The sequence below is a fragment of the Maniola jurtina genome, chromosome 5 (assembly GCF_905333055.1).
Source record: "Maniola jurtina chromosome 5, ilManJurt1.1, whole genome shotgun sequence".
Taxonomy (NCBI): domain Eukaryota; kingdom Metazoa; phylum Arthropoda; class Insecta; order Lepidoptera; family Nymphalidae; genus Maniola; species Maniola jurtina.
Window position 1 is genome coordinate 9,194,402 of NC_060033.1, and position 19,673 is coordinate 9,214,074.

Genomic DNA, 19,673 nt, shown 5'->3' on the forward strand with positions numbered 1-19,673 from the left:
AAGTCAACTAAAACATTTTGTGAACGCCTAATTACATAAAGGCATTATAATTGTTTAAACATCAAACAATTATTGTGATAGTGTAATTTTATTATAATATGCGAATATCTTTAAGATGTGATGTAAATAAACTCCGTTGAAATCGTTTTTTTTATCTAGGAGTATAATTTTTCTGCATTCTCTTTTTACCCGACTACGAAAAGGTATAGAATTTGGCATAGGTCTCTTGTATAGACTTCCACATACCACGGTATTGCGCCACCTGAATCCAATGGATCTCTGCGACGACTAGTTTGATGTCGTCTACCAACCTATTGGGGGGTCTGCCAACGCTGCGCGTTCTGATGCGAGGTCGCTATTCTAGTACAATGGGACCCCAACGCTCATTTATGATTTGATCACGTAGAGAAACTCCATTCATATATTTCTCATCGCCTACTGTATGACTGAGCTTTCTTATGAGGCCGATAGAATAGCGTATCTCGGATCCAATGTCATTAGCTTGGCAGTTATAATATTATGCAGTAGTTTTTTTGTGATTTCCAAGTTTCTCATTACATTTTTAATAATACGGGTGATAAATAAAGATATTGAGTTTGGCCGCCCTAGTCTTAGCGTTTGGAGTATCATAGGCTATGACGTTATCTGTATCGAACCCAATATGGCGCATATGACTCGTAAAAACACCTACGATAAGAAAAAAATAAACTTGAGATAAATGAATCGAATCGGTTTTGAATGAAAAGATTTAAGTATTTTGTTGATTCCGAAAATACATCACTAGTTCCTGCCTAATTTCTAATCAATTTCGAAACAAATCACAAAAATTACCTTATGCTATGTTGTGTGCATTTTCTTGTACAGTTTCAACCTGGATAGATGAATAATCCTGTAAAAATGTTTCAGTGTATCACACTTAATATTATAAAGGCGAAAGCTTGTGTGTATGTATATGTGCATGTTTGTTACTCTTTCATGAGAAAACGGATTTGGCTGTAATTCGGAATGGAGATAGATTATACCCTGGATTAAAACATAGGCTAGTTTTTATCTCAGAAAATCAAAGAGTTCCTACAGGATTTTGAATAACCTAAATCCATGCGGACGAAGTCGCGGGCGTCAGTTAGTAGTTCATAAAATAAAGTAGACTAAAAAGGGCCGAATCATGATGACAAATTGTCGAATAAGTCGGTTCAAATCGTGCTACTTGAGCGCTTTATTGGCGGCCTTTAGATTTTTATAGAACCTTTTTATAGAAATGCTCAAAATTAACCTGTTAAATTAGTCTAAAAAGTCCCAATGTTTTAATTCTATCTTCTACCTTACATTACCAAAAATATAATTGAAAAATTGAACTGAAAATCTGTAGATATCTACATTAGCTACACGTGCAAAAATAATCACGTGAACAGGTTTACTTACCATATCAATTTACGCAGTCAACTCAAACAAACAATATTTATCAATAGAAATTGTAAGATATGTTATAAATTAGAAATAAGATAAGTAAACAATTCGTAAGAGATCTGAGGTTGAAGCCTCGATAGCTGAACGATGAAGGAGCGGGCTGAATCCGATATGTCGGAGGTTCAAATCTCACCCGTAGCGAAATTGCTATGACTACTCCGTGCAAGCTAGGGCAAAGTCTACGAAATCATGTAGCTTTAGAGTAGGTACAAAAAATCATCAAAAAAATTAAAATCGAACTAAATTTAAAAAATCACATTTAAAAATGACACCTTACAGCCGAAATATTGAAACTTTTCATAAAATTATAGCTAGCGTCACTCGGAATGATGTACCTTGGGATTCTAAAAATACTTCTTACATAAAAATCTATTCAGGCATTTAGAAATTCTGGTGAAATAAAGAAACTGAACTTACATGAACATTACACTCAGTGGCGGTCTTAGGGGGTGGCGAACGGGGCAATCGCCCGGGGCCTCGCTCTTACAGGGGCCTCGCGCGACAACCCAAGCAAATTATAAAAAATATACATTTTTTAACTATATTTTTCATTTAAAACTTTAGATTCTGATCTTTAATTACTTATTAAGATTAAAACATAACGGTAAATTAAAATAAAGTTAGTTAACTAATTCATCGCTCGGGGAATCCCCGTGTTTTATTTCGTTCGTCAGTTCCTGTCACCTTAGAATTATTTTGCTTGTAGTATGAGTTACAAAATTGTTACCTACTGGTAAGGTTTTGGGGGTTCAAACTCCCAGACAAAGAAAGTGTAAAATAGACTAGGTAGTTTTCGAATGCCTTCAGGCTCAAAATGTCGAATTCCTAAAATGTTGAATTTGCAAAATGTTGAATTTCGGAGTTGCTAATAAATGTTAGATCCCAAAATGTTGGATCTTAAAAGTAAGCTTTTAATTCGCATATGCTTAAACGTAATTCTAAAAAAACAAATTCAAAAGATAAATAAAACCGACTTCAAAAACCACAAACACTAAAAAGTAAAAAATAACTTTTGTTTAGCTACACGTGTAATGTGCCTAGGTATGAAGTCGAGCGAGCATATTAAAACAAAATTAGAAATACAAGAAGAAGCTTTAGCTTTTTTAGTGTTTGTGGTTTTTGAAGTCGGTTTTATTTTTCTTTTGAAAAATTTTTTTTCACAGTTTTTAGTGGCCCCCCTGTACTATAATATGCTATGCCCAGTTAAAACCCTAATGTTTACTAAGCTATTACACTGATCGCAAGCAATTTGCTCCTATCCATTGAGGAGTTCTGTTCTCCATCTCCGAAGATATTCATCAAATCTTCACCAAATTTATATGAGACCACCTGCACAGTATACCCTTTCAAACAAAAAAAATATTTCCAAATTGGTCCAGGGGTCTTTGAGTAATCAGGGAACATACATAAAAACAAAAAAAAAAAAAAAGATTCCGACGAATTGAGAACCTCCTCCTTTTTTGGAAGTCGGTTAAAAAAAACCGAACAAGTGCGAGTCGGACGCGCGCACCGCGGGTTCCGTACTCGGGTATTTTTTCTGACATTTTGCACGATAAATGAAATACTTCAACATTCACACAACACATTCACACAACAAATTCAACATTATAAGAATTCAACATTTGCATTTTTGGAATTCAACATTTTGGACTTGAAGGCTCGAATTTACCAATCTCTTATGTAAATATATCGAAAATTTTGCGCTCGCTTCGCTCGCGCTTTTATGTTGTATTAATTGAACCTCGAAACTTCGTTCCCATCGATTCGGGTTTTAAAAACGCCGTGGGAACTCTGATTTTTCGGGATAAAGCATCTGTGCGCAAGCTATCTCTGAATAATACCAAATTTTAGCTAAGAAAATGGGCCCTGGAAAGGACTTTGGCTAATATTAATATGGTTTTTTTCGTAAATATATCAAAAATTTCGCGCTCGCTTCGCTCGCGCTATAAGTTATACTTCGGGTATAAGTTGATACCCGAACTTAAACCACATGGATTTAAGTTTTTGAAAATCCCCCTGGGAACTCTTTGTTTTTCCGGGATAAAAAACCTTGAGAAAAGTAAAATTAGGTTCTTTGAAACATAAAATTTTGTTACGGCTGAGCTCGTTTATATTTCTCTTATTTATCTGTATTAAACAAAAAAATTGCGCTCGGTACCAGATCTTTCAATTTTACTGAATCCTATTTGACCGGCCCCGGCTTCGCACTGGGAGCCTATCTATTCCATAGACAAAATATGGGTATGAATGTGGTATACTTGTGTTATATTATGGAACAGGTAGGCTCCCCGTGCGAAGCCGGGGCGGGTCAACTAGTTATGACTAAGAGTCTACTTTCTACTAAGCTTATTATACTGATCGCGATCGTTTTGCTGATATCCGTTGAGGAGTTCCAGCCTCTGTTACCGAAACTGTTCATCAGATCTTCACCAAACTTACATGGTACCAAGTACCAACCTCACAGTACACCTTTGTAAAAATAGAAATGTGAAAATCGGTTTAAATTTGACGGAGTTATGGAGTAAAATCGATAAAAAGTTTGATCCTGTATCTCGAAGAATCCCTAATTTTTAGGGTTCCGTACCTCAAAAGGGAAAACGGAACCCTTATAGGATCACTTCGTTTAGTCCGGTAATTCTGTAATATGAGATGGAAAGTTTTCAGAATGTTATGCAAATTGGTGGTTTTATAGATTTCGATGTGCTCTTTCCGAATTTTTATTTTGCCACTTCGTACCTTTGCCGCTCGCGCCGCCATCTTGGAAAAATGGCGCCCAAAAACAGTTTTTTCACGATAACTTCTTTCCCACTCATTTTACGATAAAAATGGCTATGTAACAATTAAACTAGAGACGATTTCCTACAATTTGTGTAGTCACCTTTTTTTGTAGACTCAATAGTTTCAGCGTACGAGCGCCACAAAGCCCACTCCAACACTCGTTTTGGCTAAACAACTCATTTCCACCCCACCATGTGGTAGAGTGAGTGGCGTGATTTTTTTTATGGTATCTCCAGGAGCTGGTAGTCACCTTCAATTTAATCCATCAGTTCGACCATTACGGTCGAACTGTGAAAATTTCAACAACCTATTACGGTCCACGAGATACAGCCCGCTGACAGACAAACGGACGGACGGACGGACGGATGACAGCGGAGACTTAGTAATAAGGTCCCGTTGGCATCCTTTGGGTTCGAAACCCAAAAAAAAGGTCCATATTCACATGAGATCGAAACTGCGATGCAGTATATTTACTCTTATCTCGAGCAGAATTCTGAAGAGTGTTAGTATTCTCTGAACAAAGTGATGGTTTAAATTGAAGGTGACTACCGTCTCCTGGAGATACCATAAAAAAAAAATCACGCCACTCACTCTACCATATGGTGGTGTGGAAATGAGTTATTTAGCCAAAACGAGTGTTGGAGTGGGCTTTGTGGCGCTCGTACACTGAAACTATTGAGTCTACAAAAAAAGATGACTACACAAATTGTAGAAAATTGTTTCTAGTTTAATTGTTACATAGCAATTTTTGTCGTAAAATGAATGGGAAAGAAGTTATCGTGAAAAAACTGTTTTTGGGCGCTATTTTTCCAAGATGGCGGCGCGAGCGGCAAAAGTACGAGGTGGCAAAATAAAAATTCGGAAAGAGCACATCGAAATTTATAAAACCACCAATTTGCATAACTTTCTGAAAACTTTCCAGATAAGCCCCTTTTTGACGACCAAATTACTGGGCTAGTTGTCTGTCTATCTGTCCGTCGTGTCTGTCGAGAAACCTATAGGCTATTTCCCTTTGACATAGAATCATGAAATTTGGCAGGTGCTAGCACAAGTACAGGAATAAATCTGAAAACCGCGAATTTGTGGTCACATCATTTAAAAAAAAATTAAAATATGTTTTAATTTTCAAAGTAAGATTTACGAAATGAGTTCGCGTGATCGTGATGCCGGTAGAAAAATTGAGTCAGGTAGTTCAAAAAGGAAACGAGCTATCAAAAGAAAGCAGGTATAAGGAAATCTACGTGGATCTTTACCCTTTGGTCTTATCATTCGTTAGATTATTGTGCTTTAATTAAAGATTTTAGTCTTAGGAAAAGCCGCTTATATCAATTTTAAAATTTATTATCTCTGTATTTGTTAATTTCTTCTCTTGAAATCTTTCAATGTAAAATATTTTAAAACTCTATTTATTTGTATAACTTTAGCATTTCTCTTTAAACATGAAAAATACCTAAACTAAACAACCAGACCTACTTTCGCATCACATACTTTTCACTAAGGACAAACTAGGGCCTCGCAAGACCTGCTGCCCGGAGCCTCGCAATGGGTAAGACCGCCTCTGATTACACTCCATAAATTGTCTAACCTGAATTTATATTAATATCTAAGTAATACATTTATTATATTTGCATGTAAATAGTTTTTACTTAGTTACGCACATTTTATTATTGTCACCGAGAAAACAGTTTTCAGTATCGTTATGCAGACTATAATGTGGTCAAGGCCTTGCATTAATGCTTGGAAACCTTTGGAAGTAAACAAAGCGCGAAGGCAGCGAAGCAGATCTGTAACGGCATGGCTAGTTTCTTGACAGACACAACAGACGGACGGGCGGACAGACAGACAAACATCAAAGTGATCCTATAAGGGTTCCGTTTTTCCTTTTCGGTGCGAAACCCTAAAAAAGAAAGACCATTAATTCCACAGTAGTATCAACGCATGACGTATCTTCTATCTTACTCATCAGGGAGAACGGATTTTATAGGGCCATGTACCTATATGTACGTAACATATCTATGATAATACTTATAATATCATGGAATCTAATTATTTGTTTTGGTGCATTTATCGCCGTACAATTTATATAATACTTACATTATATTACAAGTTATGCTATCGAAAAACAAATAATAGATACCTCTGGACATAAACATTAATTGCAGATAGAATATGATAGGAAGCGGATGGAAAGTGGCGCGAAAGTTATCATGGGCACTGAAAAAGTCAAACCTTCAGCGTTTTTAGTGCAAGGATTAGCTGCTTTCATAAGTTAGTCTTACTTCATACATATTTTTTGTGTTTTTATACATATTTTTTTGGGAATTCCCTTGTATCACCTTTTGGACAACCACTTTGGATTTTTCCTATTGATTATTAACTTATAGTCATTTTATAACGCTTAAATTCAATTCAATAATTCAATAATTCTTTCAGTTGCGTCACTCACATCTTTAACTGGTTTCATATTCGCGTGGCCATCGTTTACTATGGAAATGTTTAAGTCTAATTCAACAGTGCTAAGTGCGCCTATGTCGACGACTCAAGTGTCGTTATTCGGTAGTTTGACCAACATAGGTGGTTTGATAGCAACTCCTTTTTGTGGATATGCAGTGGATAAATTCGGAAGGAAATATTCAGCTATGATATTTGGAGTACCTTTTGTGGTAAGGTTTCTGGATGAAACTAAGTATGTACCTATTTTTATCTCGAAATAATAGTCTCATTTATGAAAACCTGTTAGTATAGTTAATTAATATTATCTACTGTATTTTAAGATATTCTTCTTCTTATTAAGATGTTGTACATTAGGTGTTATTTTTTCGGTTAAAATAAAATACATCGTTTAAAGCTTAGAGAATGGAAGTCTGTGCATGTATCCAAAAATAGATGAGCAGAAATATTCTTCGTTTTCCTATGGTGTTCCTTTTGATCTAGATCTCCTTTTCCTTTTTTTTGTTTTCAAAAGAAGACATGAAGACACGAAGAGTGTAAAAATATTATATATTTTTATTTTTTTTATATTTTTTATACATATTATTTATTTTTTAGATTGCCTGGGGGCTTATATCCATAACTAAATCGGTAAATTTAGTACTATTTTCTATGTGGTTAGCTGGTTTTGGAGCTGGTGGACAAGGTGTATCTTCAGTCTACATATCTGAGATATCACAAGATTCCATTCGAGGGGCACTGACTTCCTTTTGTGTATCAGTATTTTTATTGGGGCTTCTATTCTCCTATATCATCGGAGGACATTTGTCATATGACCATGTGTTGTATGTCCATTTTGTTTATTCAGCGCTCTATATTTTAATGCTAATGATGTTAAAAGAATCGCCGGTGTATCTGCTAAAACGGGGAAGAGAAAAAGTGAGTCTTTTCTTTTAAAATAAATTCATGCCTACATTATGAGTAGGTAGTAGTACTAAAGTTTAGTTATCACTCTAATAATAATTATTTTAGGAAGCAGCAGAGTCAATAGCGTTCTACCACCGCGTTAATGTAAACTCTATAGAAGTACAAAATGAAATTACGAAGATCAAATTACAACTAGATCCAAGAATAGACAAAATATTGCAGGGCGGTAAAGGTAATATCCTAATCCAAATCACTACCTATACTATAAATGAAGAAAGTGTATTTTTTTCTTGGTGTAACTCTTAATCACGTAGGCGCTTATAAAAGCAAACATTTAGTATCGCAAAATTGTTATGAAGAAGTTTCTTTTCTCTTATACTCCATTATGTTTTTACAGATGTATTAAGTTTGACAGCGATGGAAGAACATAAGGATATTATTGTGCAAGAAAGGAAAAGTGAATCACCTTGGCAATTCCTGAGTAAGCTTTTGAATTGAACCAATAATAATATTCCAAAACAGTAATACCTGAACCCTTTTTTATATTTTTGATACTAGGGCGATCAGAATCATCAAAACGAGCGTTAATAGCTGCGCTTATAGTGATGAGCGTGACGATTCTCATGGGATCTGTAGTAATGCAAATATATGCGGAATCTCTATTCAAGCAGGCCATCCCGACGATGCATCCAAACACTTGCTCGATCTTGCTGGCTGTGGATTACTTGCTTGCAAGCGCAGTTTGCGCATGCATGGTAGACAAATATGGAAGGAAGGTAAGCTATAACTACGGGCAGATAAGAATAAGACCTAATGATAAGAGCAATGGGCAAAATGGTCTTCAATGCCGCCACTGTTGAAACAAGATATACAGGGTGTTTGATAATTAGTATATAAAGACGATACGTACCCATGCTACTTTGATCTGATAAATACAATGCTGAAGTATAATGACGAAAAAAAATTATAAAAATTTCCGTACAAAATTTAAAAAAAAAATATGTCCAAGTTTTCATGACCCTAACGTGCCTTTACTCACTGAGATCGTAGGCCTATCTGAAGTTGGCCATGAAAACTTTGACATAAAAAAAAAATTGTATGGAAATTTTTATAATTTTGTTTCGTCATTTTACTTCAGCATTGTATTTATCAGATCAAAGTAGCATGGGTACGTGTCGACATTATATACTAATTACCAAACACCCTGTATAAACCAAAGTTGTTATGAACGTAATTCTCTTCTCTTCTTCTTAATGAAGAAGTTGAAGATATCGGGGGTATTCTGGTTAGTTAAAAAAAAAGATTATCAGTAGATATTATGAACTTTTAGAACCTTTTTTTAAGTGGTTTAAATCATAAATTAGTATTAATGACTCCAGCTGAGCCACATATTGAAGTCTCGTTACTTTTTTCTAAATAAGTTTTAGATTTAATTTAAACTGGGTATAATTGGATTCATCATAAAGAATTTTACCCATTATCCTTTGGAAAGGCAATTTTCACTAGGCCTTGTTCGATCAACTTCAACTACTTATTGTAATGACTGCAAGTTCATTGCCGTTCCTATCATAATCGCTTAAAAAAATTTAATTAAGTACAATTTAACATATTATTTTTTCAGGCTCTCATGACTACGACTTCCATCATATCTGGAATATTTACTTTTCTCCTTGGATCCCAGCTCCAGAAGCGTTGGGCACCACATTGGTTCACTGCTTTCATTATATACGGCTACAGTTTTGTTTACAACCTTGGAGTGGCTGTTGTACCTTTTGTGCTTACCGCTGAAGTTTTTTTGCCTGAGGTATGGAAGAACTACGAAATTTAAGTCACTTAAAGGTTACATAGACAATTTTTGAAGCATTTGTTGCTCGGTGTTATGGATCAATTTGGACCAATAAGTGGAGCAATCTGGAGCAATTATTTCGCATAACATTGCTGAAATTTTCGCGTATTGCCTGGAATTGGGGAATTTCAATTGCCCTAAGCGTACCTTAAGGTTTGCAAAACTAAAATCGACAAGTAATTAGTATACCTACTATTTTTAAAATGTCCAGCATGGGAGATCCATTTATTTTTTCTTATAATTTTTATCACAATATAACAGTTCGCACTTTTACCATTAAGACTTGGTAAATCTTAGGATTTACTGGAAGAGGATGTACTATGTAATATTGCATATAATGATAAGATGAAACCACATTTATTTATCGAAACTTATGAGTAAAATAGTAGATTATATTTTAATGTCTATATTATATTTTTCAGGTTCGAGGACTCTGTAACAGCATGTCCATGGCATGTATGTGGATAATGAACTTCATCATAATCTTTATCTACAATCCATTAGTGATTGCCTTTGGTCCAGGATGTACATTCTACATTTTCTCTGTGGTCTGCTTCTCGGGAGCCGCGTACAGCTATTTCTGCCTACCAGAGACCAAGGGTCTACCAGCTGACAAAATTCAGTTGTTATTCTTGAAAAAGAAATATATGATTTAATTAAAAAATGTTTCTGCAAATAAAAATCTTAAGTTTTTATTTTCTTACCTTATCTAGTAGTAAATATTACTTACCTAGGTAGCTGTTTTGAGGTTAAGAAATCAAAAACTCTTTAAAAAAATCTTTGAAATGCCGAACTCTCCGTAGGTATTTATTATTAGGTAGGTATATATATTTTTTCGGGTTTTACTAAAGTTATTACATTAAGTACGTAGGTTAAGTAAGTGTTTGTCTGCTAGCTTTTCACAGTCCATCCAATTTCGATGTTTGGTTAGTTTTTTAGTAAAGTTAGCTTACATTCCGGGGAGACGAACATAAGCTAATTTTTATACTAAAATTAAAAATCAAAAAGTTCCATCGGGATTCTTAAAGGCCCACGTGCGTCACCCGCGCTATCCCGCACCGGGTTAGCGCGGGGACTGTGCGGGAGTGCGGGGCATGCCCATCCCGATTGTCATGTGGACCTGTCGCGAACTATACCTACAATTGAAACCCGAGAGTTGACATACATACCTTAGGGCTTTGGGTCAATACTATGACATCTTTCTATATTTGAAATAGAAAGAGTACTTAGGTAACAAAATTATTAAGGTAGGTAACTAGATAAAATACATAATTACGGAAATAAAAATATTGCTTGTATTTTTGAAATGTTTTTTATTTGTAAGTAATTGTGTTTTAAATAAGGAAATCTAGTTAAAATAACGGTTCCAGATAAAAATAAGTAGTTAATATTCCAAAATCTGTCGTGTAAATACCTACCATTCACACGGCCTTCTTCACGGTTCACGACATCGACGGTAGAGAAGAGAGATTAAACACCTCTTCGATTGCCTTAATACCCCATGTGCTTGTGAATAGTTCGAGACAATAGCATAGCGCGTTTCAGGTGGGAGTTAAATCTCACTTTAGAGATGTTAGATCCTTCTTCGACTGTGTAGAATACTTCAAACATTTCCCTCTATAATACAAGGTCCATCGTCACCAGATATTCTCACTGTTTCAATCTAATCTAACTATACTTACTTAATAAATAAAATTGGAGTGTCTGTCTGTAATTTCGAAATAACTACCTCATATTAAGCTCATATGGTTATTTGAACGATAGAATTGAATAGAATAGAATAGATTTTTATTCAAATAGACTTTTACAAGTGCTTTTGAATCGTCTCGTTTTGAATCGAAAAAATATTTCTGTCTGTCTGACTGTTTGAGCGTGCTAATCTCTGGAACGTATGAACCTATTTTGATGGGACTTTCACAGACAAGTAGAGGAATACCCAAGAAGTAACATAGGCTACATTTTATCCCCTCTCCTTTTATCCTGATTGCCATCTTAACTTGTCGCGTACCATACTACTATACTTACTTACGTACTTGTGAGTTTTACCAGGAGTTTTCTATAATACAGTGAACAATGGTTGATTCAATAAAAAATACTTTTATTTTTTTTATATTTTTATAAAAGTGTGAGCTTATAAAATATTACATCAGGTTACATTATTTGTACACGAGCGAGAACCATCAAGCGATAATATACGCTGCTATATCATAGGTAGTAGCGATAGAACTGTCACACCGCTTCCAGTTTCATCTTAGACTGCATCACTACTTACCACTAGATGAGATTGCAGTCAATTGATGGCTAACTTGTATCTGAATAAAAAAAAGCTAACATAGTGCAGAATTTATTCACTATCTACAAATGACTAGAAAGTTGACTTCAAGCCTTTGATACTGTCAGTTTTTCTTTTTTCATAAACAGTAGCTGTATCTTATCGGCGGGCAGGCCTTTGGTCTCTGGGAGGCAAAAATGGCTGTATGCAGCGCCTGCGAAACAGACCACGGCAAAAATGTAGAACGTGGGTCCAAGTCCTAATTCCTCCACTAACGGATTAAAGATAATGAGGGTTATGAAATTTACTATCCACATGCAAACCATTGTTAAGCTATTGCAGAGTCCTCGGACCTGAAACAAGTAAAATTTTATACATTTCCACACCGATACATACTTACCTATATAAAATGTCTTCATCAACAAACTAATTTTGGAGTTTGCATACGAATTTGTGTCAACCAAGATTTCGTTAATTAATTATGTAAGCTAACCCCCCTTCCCTTCATTAATTATGTAAGCTAACTCTGTAATCTTCATCAATACCGGTTAAACGGTTAGGCCGTGTAAGCTACCAGACAGACAGATACACTTTAATGATATTTAAGGAAGATAAAATCGAATACAAAGTTACATTTGAATATCGATTATTACTAAATACATTACAAGAAGCACTTTTTTAAAAATTTATCGATCATTTATGAATAATTCACTGATCACTGATTACTTCATGAAGAGAACCTTGTACTAGTAAATATACTGCTTTCCTATATAAACATTTACTCTTTGGCTGCTATAATCCATCTTACACTATAACCACAGCTATAACGCAAGATTAAACCCTACAACGCCATCTATGTAAGCAATTAAGCATTTTAACATTCTGGTTGGCATGATCGCATGCCAGGTTGAAACCATAGATATGGTTGAAACTAATTAATTTCAATATTTTCTTATTGCAGCTTTCATTTTAGACTGTATCGTCACTTTTCCAGGTGAGAGATCGCAGTCAAGGACTCAATTGTCATTTGTATTCAAAAAAAGCTTCTAAGCTTCTTACCTCAGGTAGAAACACCTCCGCAGTAAGTACGAACGGAACAACACCAGCACCAAGGTTATACACAAAGCTGTATGCGTATATAACAAACGCGGTGAACCAATGTGGTGCCCATCGCATGTGAAGCTGAGAGCCCAGCAATATGTTGAATATTCCGGACAATATAGACGTTATTGTCATAAGGCTCTGGAAAAAAGTTTATTTTTAATTTGTAGACTAGCGCTTGGCTGTGATCAGACCTGCTGGCAGGTAATGATGCAGCCTAGGATGGAGCAGGCTTGCCAAGAAGTACTGCCAACTCAGTTGTTCCTCTTGGGGTGAATACTCCCTCGTCTATGATAGCCAACTGAAGGACAGCACACTTTATTGTAGTCTTACCATTTGTCGCAGATTGTAAGAGCAAAATAAACTTAATTTACACTAGCAACGAAATGAGCGGTTATTGGGGGATTCGGGGTCCAATCTCGGGCACACACCTCTAACTTTTCGGAGTTAAACGCTTTGCCTCAACGACGCGACGTACTAATAATGTAATATGTGATTGTAATTATTAAAAAAATCATTATAAATGTACCTAGATCATCATCATCATTATCAACCAATAGACATCCACTGCCGGACATAGGTCTCTTCTAGGGAATTCCATACGCCAAGGTCTTGCCGCCTAATTCCAGCGGTTCCCTGCGGCTCATTTGATGTCGTTTATCTTGTGAGGAACCTTCCAACGCTGCGCAGGTCACCATTCTAACACCTTGGGACCCCATTGTCTATTAAATTTTTTTAAACTTTAGTATGTGCCCTTCCTATTGCCACTTCAGCTTCGCAATCCGTTGAGCTATGTCCGTTACTCTGATACTCTGATTGACTGATTCTCCTACGAATCTCCTCATTCCTGATTTGATCATGAAATACTGATAATAAATGAAATGTACAAAGATAAAATAGATTGTTTCTTGAATTATTACCCTTCTCCCAAATTTATCCAACATCATAGCGCAAACCAAACTCGCTAGCAAGTACACCACAGCTAGCCAAATTGAGCAAGTGTTAGGATTCATAGTAGGCAATGCCTCTTTGAACAGGGACTCGGCGTATACTTGTAACACTATCGAGCCCATGAAAATTACTACTGCCATCACTATTAGCACAGCTAATAATGCTCGTTTAGATGATTCTGATCGTTCTGTAATTGAAATAAGTAATTATAAAAAATCCACACCACACGACCACCATACCACCACACCACAGTCAATCCAATCTACATAGTTTGAGTACAAGTTTGTTTTAACTTACTCAAGAACCGCCATGGTGTTTCTTGTGCCACTTCTGTTTTTGGAACTGTAGTTTTATTCTGACTTTTCTCAAGCAGTTCCTTTGTTGTTTCAGTATCTAAAAATAATATTATATCTAAATACAATTTGATGGTTGCGAGAAATATGTGTTGACAAGATAAATTATGCACATTATCGCTAAACACTTTTTTCTGTGTAAAATACTTTGTAATCATTTTAATAGAAGGTTTAATACTACCAATAAGATTTTTCATAACGTATATTTGTGCAAATATACCTACTGCCTACAAACACGTTTTTATGCATAATATTTAAATCTCTGAAGATTAGATCTCATATTATGTAGCGTAATTGGTGATAAGCTGTACGCTTTACAACTATTATCATTTACATTTTACTCAAATTCTTTTTCTTATAATATATTTGTTTTGTTTAATCATTTTAATCTGATGATTATTTATAAAACAACATAAAATAAAGTAAATCAAAATTGTTTATTGCAGATGGAAAGTTTTTCAGATTACCAATGTTTTATTTTTGAAACGTATACAATCTTCTACTGCTACCGTTTACTAAATACTGATCTCATAAGATTTCTATTTCAATCTATTACCATTTTCTTGCAATATTTTTTCGATCCGTGGATCCAATTGCAAATAGATTTTCTTTATGTCAATTTCTACCTCTTTTGAAGTAACTTCCACTCGACGATAAAAAGCTATAGATTCTGCCGCTTCCTAGAAAATAACAATATTCAGCATATAGAAATAAAATATAATATAGCAATAGTGCACTTCTAAGCTTTAAAAATTGCTTTTCGAACAAGAGTTTGCAGCTTACATGCTTTAAATAAAGTCAGTTCTTCAAGCATAGGTAATATTTATGCTTATCTTACAAATGAAATGTGCATTTAAAATCTTACCTTCTCCTTTCCAATCTTTAGCAAAAACACTGGTGACTCTTTCAATAACATCAACAGCATGATATATAGAACTGATAAAGACAAATGGACGTACAAAACTTGTTGATACGACAGATATCCTCCAAGGGCATATGAGAATAAAAGACCTAGAAAGAATCCCGATACAGTAGTAGAAGTCAGAGCTCCTCTGATAGAGTCTTGACATATCTCTGATATATAAATTGAAGATATTCCCTGCCCTGCTGCTCCTACGCCAGCGAACCCAATAGAAAAAAGAACTAGATACACAGAATCGGTCACAGCAATGACAGCCCAGGCAATCTATAAAGAAAAGTAATATTGTAGATTTTAATTTGTCGTCAGTGATTATAGCAGCAGTGGGCGTCCACAGGCTGATGATGATAATGATGCTTATAGTTAATCAAAATGGATAAGGAAACGGCTAAATTTAACTGAAGTTTTATAATATTATAAATGCGAAAGTGTGTTTGTTTGTTTGTTTGTCCTTCCTTCACGCCCTAACTAAGCAACCAATCAACTTAATTTTTTGCATAGAGATAGTCGAAAGGACGAATAGTAACATAGGCTACTTTTTATCCCGAAAAATAAAGAATTCCTACAGGATTTGTAAAAACCTAAATCCACGCGGATGAAGTCGCTGGCATCAGCTAGTTTTCTATAATAAATTGTCTCTGAACAAATCTATAAATGCAATTCATTATTATGGTAGTTATAATGAAGATAGGTACATACAATATAACGATTGAAAGACTTACCACGTAAGGTAATCCAAAAAGCATAGCTGAATATTTCCTTCCAAACTTATCCACCGCATACCCACAAAATGGCGTTGCTACCAACGCTCCTATATTAGGCAGACTGCCTAATAAAGATATCTCAGTTAACGACATAGGAGTACTTAGGACCGTGGAGTTTGATTTGAATATTTCCATTGTGTATGAGGGCCAAGCGTAAACCAAGCCTGTAAGACTAGTAAGGTAGGCGACTGAAATCGAAAATGTTCGTTCTATAGTCTTACTCTCATTTATTTATTTTTCACATTTTACCCTATTCTTAAACAACAAAAACAATAAAATAACAAAAACAACAGAAAAAATAACAGAAACACTTAAAGAACAAAAAATAAAATAACAGCAACAACAAAATCAATTAATAACAGAAACAACAAAAAACTAAAGTAACGGAAAAAAAAAATTAAAAAAAAATAGCTCTATAGTTATTGTTACGTATAGAGTAGAACGATTTTTTAAAAACTAGTATTTTTGGGTCGTAATATGCATCTATTTCCAACCAAAAAGAACCAGAAAGTAAAGACGGTTGCTCTTTTCATAGATATTCGTTTTACAATCCGAGTTTCTTGCTGGTTCTTCTTGGTAGGAACGGCATTCCGAACCAGTGGTAGATTATTTTGACGATTCTAAAGTACTTGTAAAAGTTTAATTGAATAAAAATATTATGAATTTGAATTTGAATCATTTTATACTGTAATAGTATCAAATAAACTGTTGTAACGGATAAAATTCTAGGAAAAAAAGAGTTTTGGTCGTGATTAAACAAGGATTCATCATCCTTCAAGTCAATAATTAGGTACTTATTCACTAAGTAGGCATATATACTCATTCTTCATATCTTCCTGTATAAGATTCGAGACATTCTGTAATACTCGTCCTTCAGGGTTATGAATTGAACTGATTAAATAAAATTTAAAACTAACTTATCAAGGTCGACATCCCTTGAATCAAGAACGCCGTGGGTTTCACTTTTTCACTATCCATTTTACAGTACAGTAACTACAATGTTCTACAGTATTTTCTTTACTATGCTAAAATTACGAATTTCTACGTGTTTTAATAATTACATCGCTTGTGTAATATTATTATGGTTCAAATGCTTTATTGTACTGGATTAGATAATAACGCGAAGATCAGTTTTGTACAGCCGAACGATATGACTCTCTGCATCTGATTTTGCTCGTATTTTGACTACTACTCTATTAGATTACCTACTACTTAATTCTATCTGATTATGTCTCATGGGTGTTCGTTATACCTAATAGGAATTTTTGTCTTACTTATACACTTACTTATTTTATTAGTACTTTATAATATACTTTTAAACACTATTACTTTTTATTACTCTGGCTGAGTTTATTTGTTTATGTAGATTTAGTATAAAACTAAAATAATATTACTAACCTGTAGCGCCAATATTTCAATGTTAAAGTTTCAGGTCCTAACTTTAACAAATCTTTCTTTATCTTCATCGATCCATGAATGAAATTGTTTTTTTCTCCATTTACTTATATCATCCTTTAACTTTAATACAATATTTTCAGTACCTATCATATTTTGTGATACATATCTAAAACCATAATATGCTTACTTACCTATAACAAAAATATGCGAAGCTATAAGTTAGTTGTGTATGCCGATGTGCAGCTACACGATCTAAGCTAAGCTCCTCCCGCCTTCCCCGCACGCCCTTCGCACATCTTTTGCCAGTGCTGTCCAGTGTCCTTTGTCTTTGTCTAATTGAACTTCGCAACACTGACTGAGCTTTGGGCTCTTGGTGTGCACGCCATTCATTTCTAGCTTAGTTTAGCTTAGCTTACCCTAGCTTGCTTGGTTTAAAGCAAAGAAAACTAAGCTTTGGCATAGCTTAGTTTTCGGTCTACAACCGGCTAAGGCCAGATTTTTTAAAATTCCCACGGGATAGGAAATAAACAGGATTTATATTTTCACTGAGCTAAGCCGTGAGCGGTCGCTATTATTTATGTTGTTATGGTTGTTTCTTGGCTCAAAGTTCCTTCTTGATTCAAACTGAATAGCTGTTTTTGATTTTTTTATAACTTAATTAAAATTTAAAACTAACAGATAGACACACAATCTTTTATTATTAATATAAAGATCACAATCATACCGTTTAGCTCTTTCACAGTATCCGTAACAAATAATATTCCATAAACAGTGACACCTAACACAATAGCATTAAAGATTACATTTAATTGGCAAAATATTGTATAGACATGTTTTGCTGTCACTACTGTTATCACAGCTTTATGAATATGATGCTTTAATATTATCTGTCTGCAAACAGTAGTGTAGGTGATAGTATTGTTTGCTATTATAATTTAACACTCATCATAAAATGTAACGTCTACAAAAAATTTTGTTTCTAAAAAAAAAGGTTTTCATTATATTACTTTGTTTTGTTATCTAACCTACTTTTGTTTAAACGTTCTTAGATATTCCAAATTACCTATTGCTTTTCATTCATCTACTACTAGATTATGCTTGCGATTTCATCCGGTGGATCTAGGCTTTTAAAAATCCCGTGGAAACTTTTTGATTTATATAAAAGTAGATCACTCCTCGGATACTTACCCTAACTAATACTAGACTAAGTAGTTGATAACTATGTACTTATATCCATATAAATATAGTAAAAAATTCATAGCCACGACCACTTTGTCAAGAGTGAACGATTGAGCAGAATAACTAATTTAATTATATCCATGCAAAAGATCACTAACTCTTTTTATTTTTACACTAGACGATGCCCGTCTAGTGTAGATCGTCGACGTCCCGATGACGTTAGATTTTTATAGATCCCGTGAGAACTGTTTGATTTTCCGGGATAAAAAGTTGCCTATTTCGATTACAGGGACGCAAGCTACTTCGGTACTCATACAAATCAGTTAAGTGGATGAGTCTTGAGGATAATATCTACCTTCATTTCGAATTTTAGCCAAATCCGTCAAGTAGTTTGCGTGAAGGAGTAACAAACATACACTCACACATACACACAAACTTTCGCCTTTATAATATTAGTGTGATTGTTAATCAAACTTATTTAATGCAACTAGGTACTCCATTAAAAAAATTAAAGTTGTAAGTAAATGCTTGTAGATATTCCTAGACATTATGACTACCTACCTATACTTACTTTTGATCGCAGTTAGGGTAATAATAAAATTAATTATAATATCATACATAGGTAAAGATTAATTTTTTGTTGCTACTATCGGTATCTAACACTACACAGCTTATAATAAACGGCCACGAAGTAATTGCCAACGTGGCAAATTTTAATTATCTTAAAGTTATTTGAAGACTATTTAGTGTACGTTTAATGTCATTGACTACTGATATCAGCAAGTAGCTATCTAAGTATTTTGTATTGGCGTCACTCAGAAAAACAGGTATCATTTAAATATTTTGATCGAATTATTGGAATGGACTCCCAAAATCTACACAAAAAACACAGGTTCAATGTGTAGAAGTTGTCCGAGAGTTTTAATCTAAAATAACTAATGCCAAAATTATTTTTGACAATTCAAATCAAATTTTAAAAGTAACCTTACGTTTGTTACATTTTGCTAAAATCTTTTGATCTTCTGAACACAAAAGAGTGAAACGTTCAGTGACAATTTGACTTCTATAACACAGGATATCACGAGCTTCACGGGCAAAATAACATACCTACCTACTATAAAACTTGATGATGAGTCTATAAAAAAACTTAAGTGTACGTAAACCAAACATAAATGATTTCAAGTCTAAATAAATAATAATTGTAGTCTGTAGTACCTTACCTATTAAAAGTAATTTATGTTTATGTTATTAACTTATTAGTTTGGTAAATAAAACAATAACTATCTTT

At 34.4% G+C, this 19,673-nt stretch overlaps 2 protein-coding genes across 2 annotated transcripts; one reads left to right on the plus strand and one right to left on the minus strand.

Moving 5' to 3' along the window:
• Positions 1–6,401: 6,401 nt before the first annotated feature.
• Positions 6,402–10,105, plus strand: LOC123865679 (facilitated trehalose transporter Tret1-like). The gene is made up of 8 exons (XM_045906874.1): positions 6,402–6,513; positions 6,679–6,908; positions 7,294–7,614; positions 7,708–7,834; positions 8,000–8,083; positions 8,161–8,378; positions 9,224–9,406; positions 9,871–10,105. Exons 1-8 carry the CDS (start codon positions 6,429–6,431, stop codon positions 10,102–10,104), a joined length of 1,482 nt encoding a protein of 493 aa, XP_045762830.1. The 5' UTR covers positions 6,402–6,428; the 3' UTR covers position 10,105.
• Positions 10,106–11,579: 1,474 nt separating this feature from the next.
• LOC123865680 (facilitated trehalose transporter Tret1-like) lies at positions 11,580–16,920 on the minus strand. Its single transcript, XM_045906875.1, has 8 exons — positions 16,726–16,920; positions 15,767–15,996; positions 14,991–15,311; positions 14,682–14,805; positions 14,070–14,165; positions 13,742–13,959; positions 12,780–12,962; positions 11,580–12,073 (listed from the first exon to the last, which is right to left on the minus strand). Exons 1-8 carry the CDS (start codon positions 16,784–16,786, stop codon positions 11,828–11,830), a joined length of 1,479 nt encoding a protein of 492 aa, XP_045762831.1. The 5' UTR covers positions 16,787–16,920; the 3' UTR covers positions 11,580–11,827.
• Positions 16,921–19,673: the final 2,753 nt, after the last annotated feature.

What these genes read in the sequence shown, in the direction of transcription:
- LOC123865679 (XM_045906874.1), top strand. Translation starts at nt 6,429, where the DNA reads ATGGAAAGTGGCGCGAAAGTTATCATGGGCACTGAAAAAGTCAAACCT. An exon ending in TATTTGGAGTACCTTTTGTG is followed by an intron (nt 6,909 to 7,293) that starts GTAAGGTTTCTG and finishes TTTATTTTTTAG; the next exon opens with ATTGCCTGGGGGCTTATATC. An exon ending in TAGACAAATATGGAAGGAAG is followed by an intron (nt 8,379 to 9,223) that starts GTAAGCTATAAC and finishes TTATTTTTTCAG; the next exon opens with GCTCTCATGACTACGACTTC.
- LOC123865680 (XM_045906875.1), bottom strand. Translation starts at nt 16,786, where the DNA reads ATGGATAGTGAAAAAGTGAAACCCACGGCGTTCTTGATTCAAGGGATG. An exon ending in AACACCATGGCGGTTCTTGA is followed by an intron (nt 13,960 to 14,069) that starts GTAAGTTAAAAC and finishes TTTCAATTACAG; the next exon opens with AACGATCAGAATCATCTAAA. An exon ending in TGGATAAATTTGGGAGAAGG is followed by an intron (nt 12,963 to 13,741) that starts GTAATAATTCAA and finishes ACTTTTTTCCAG; the next exon opens with AGCCTTATGACAATAACGTC.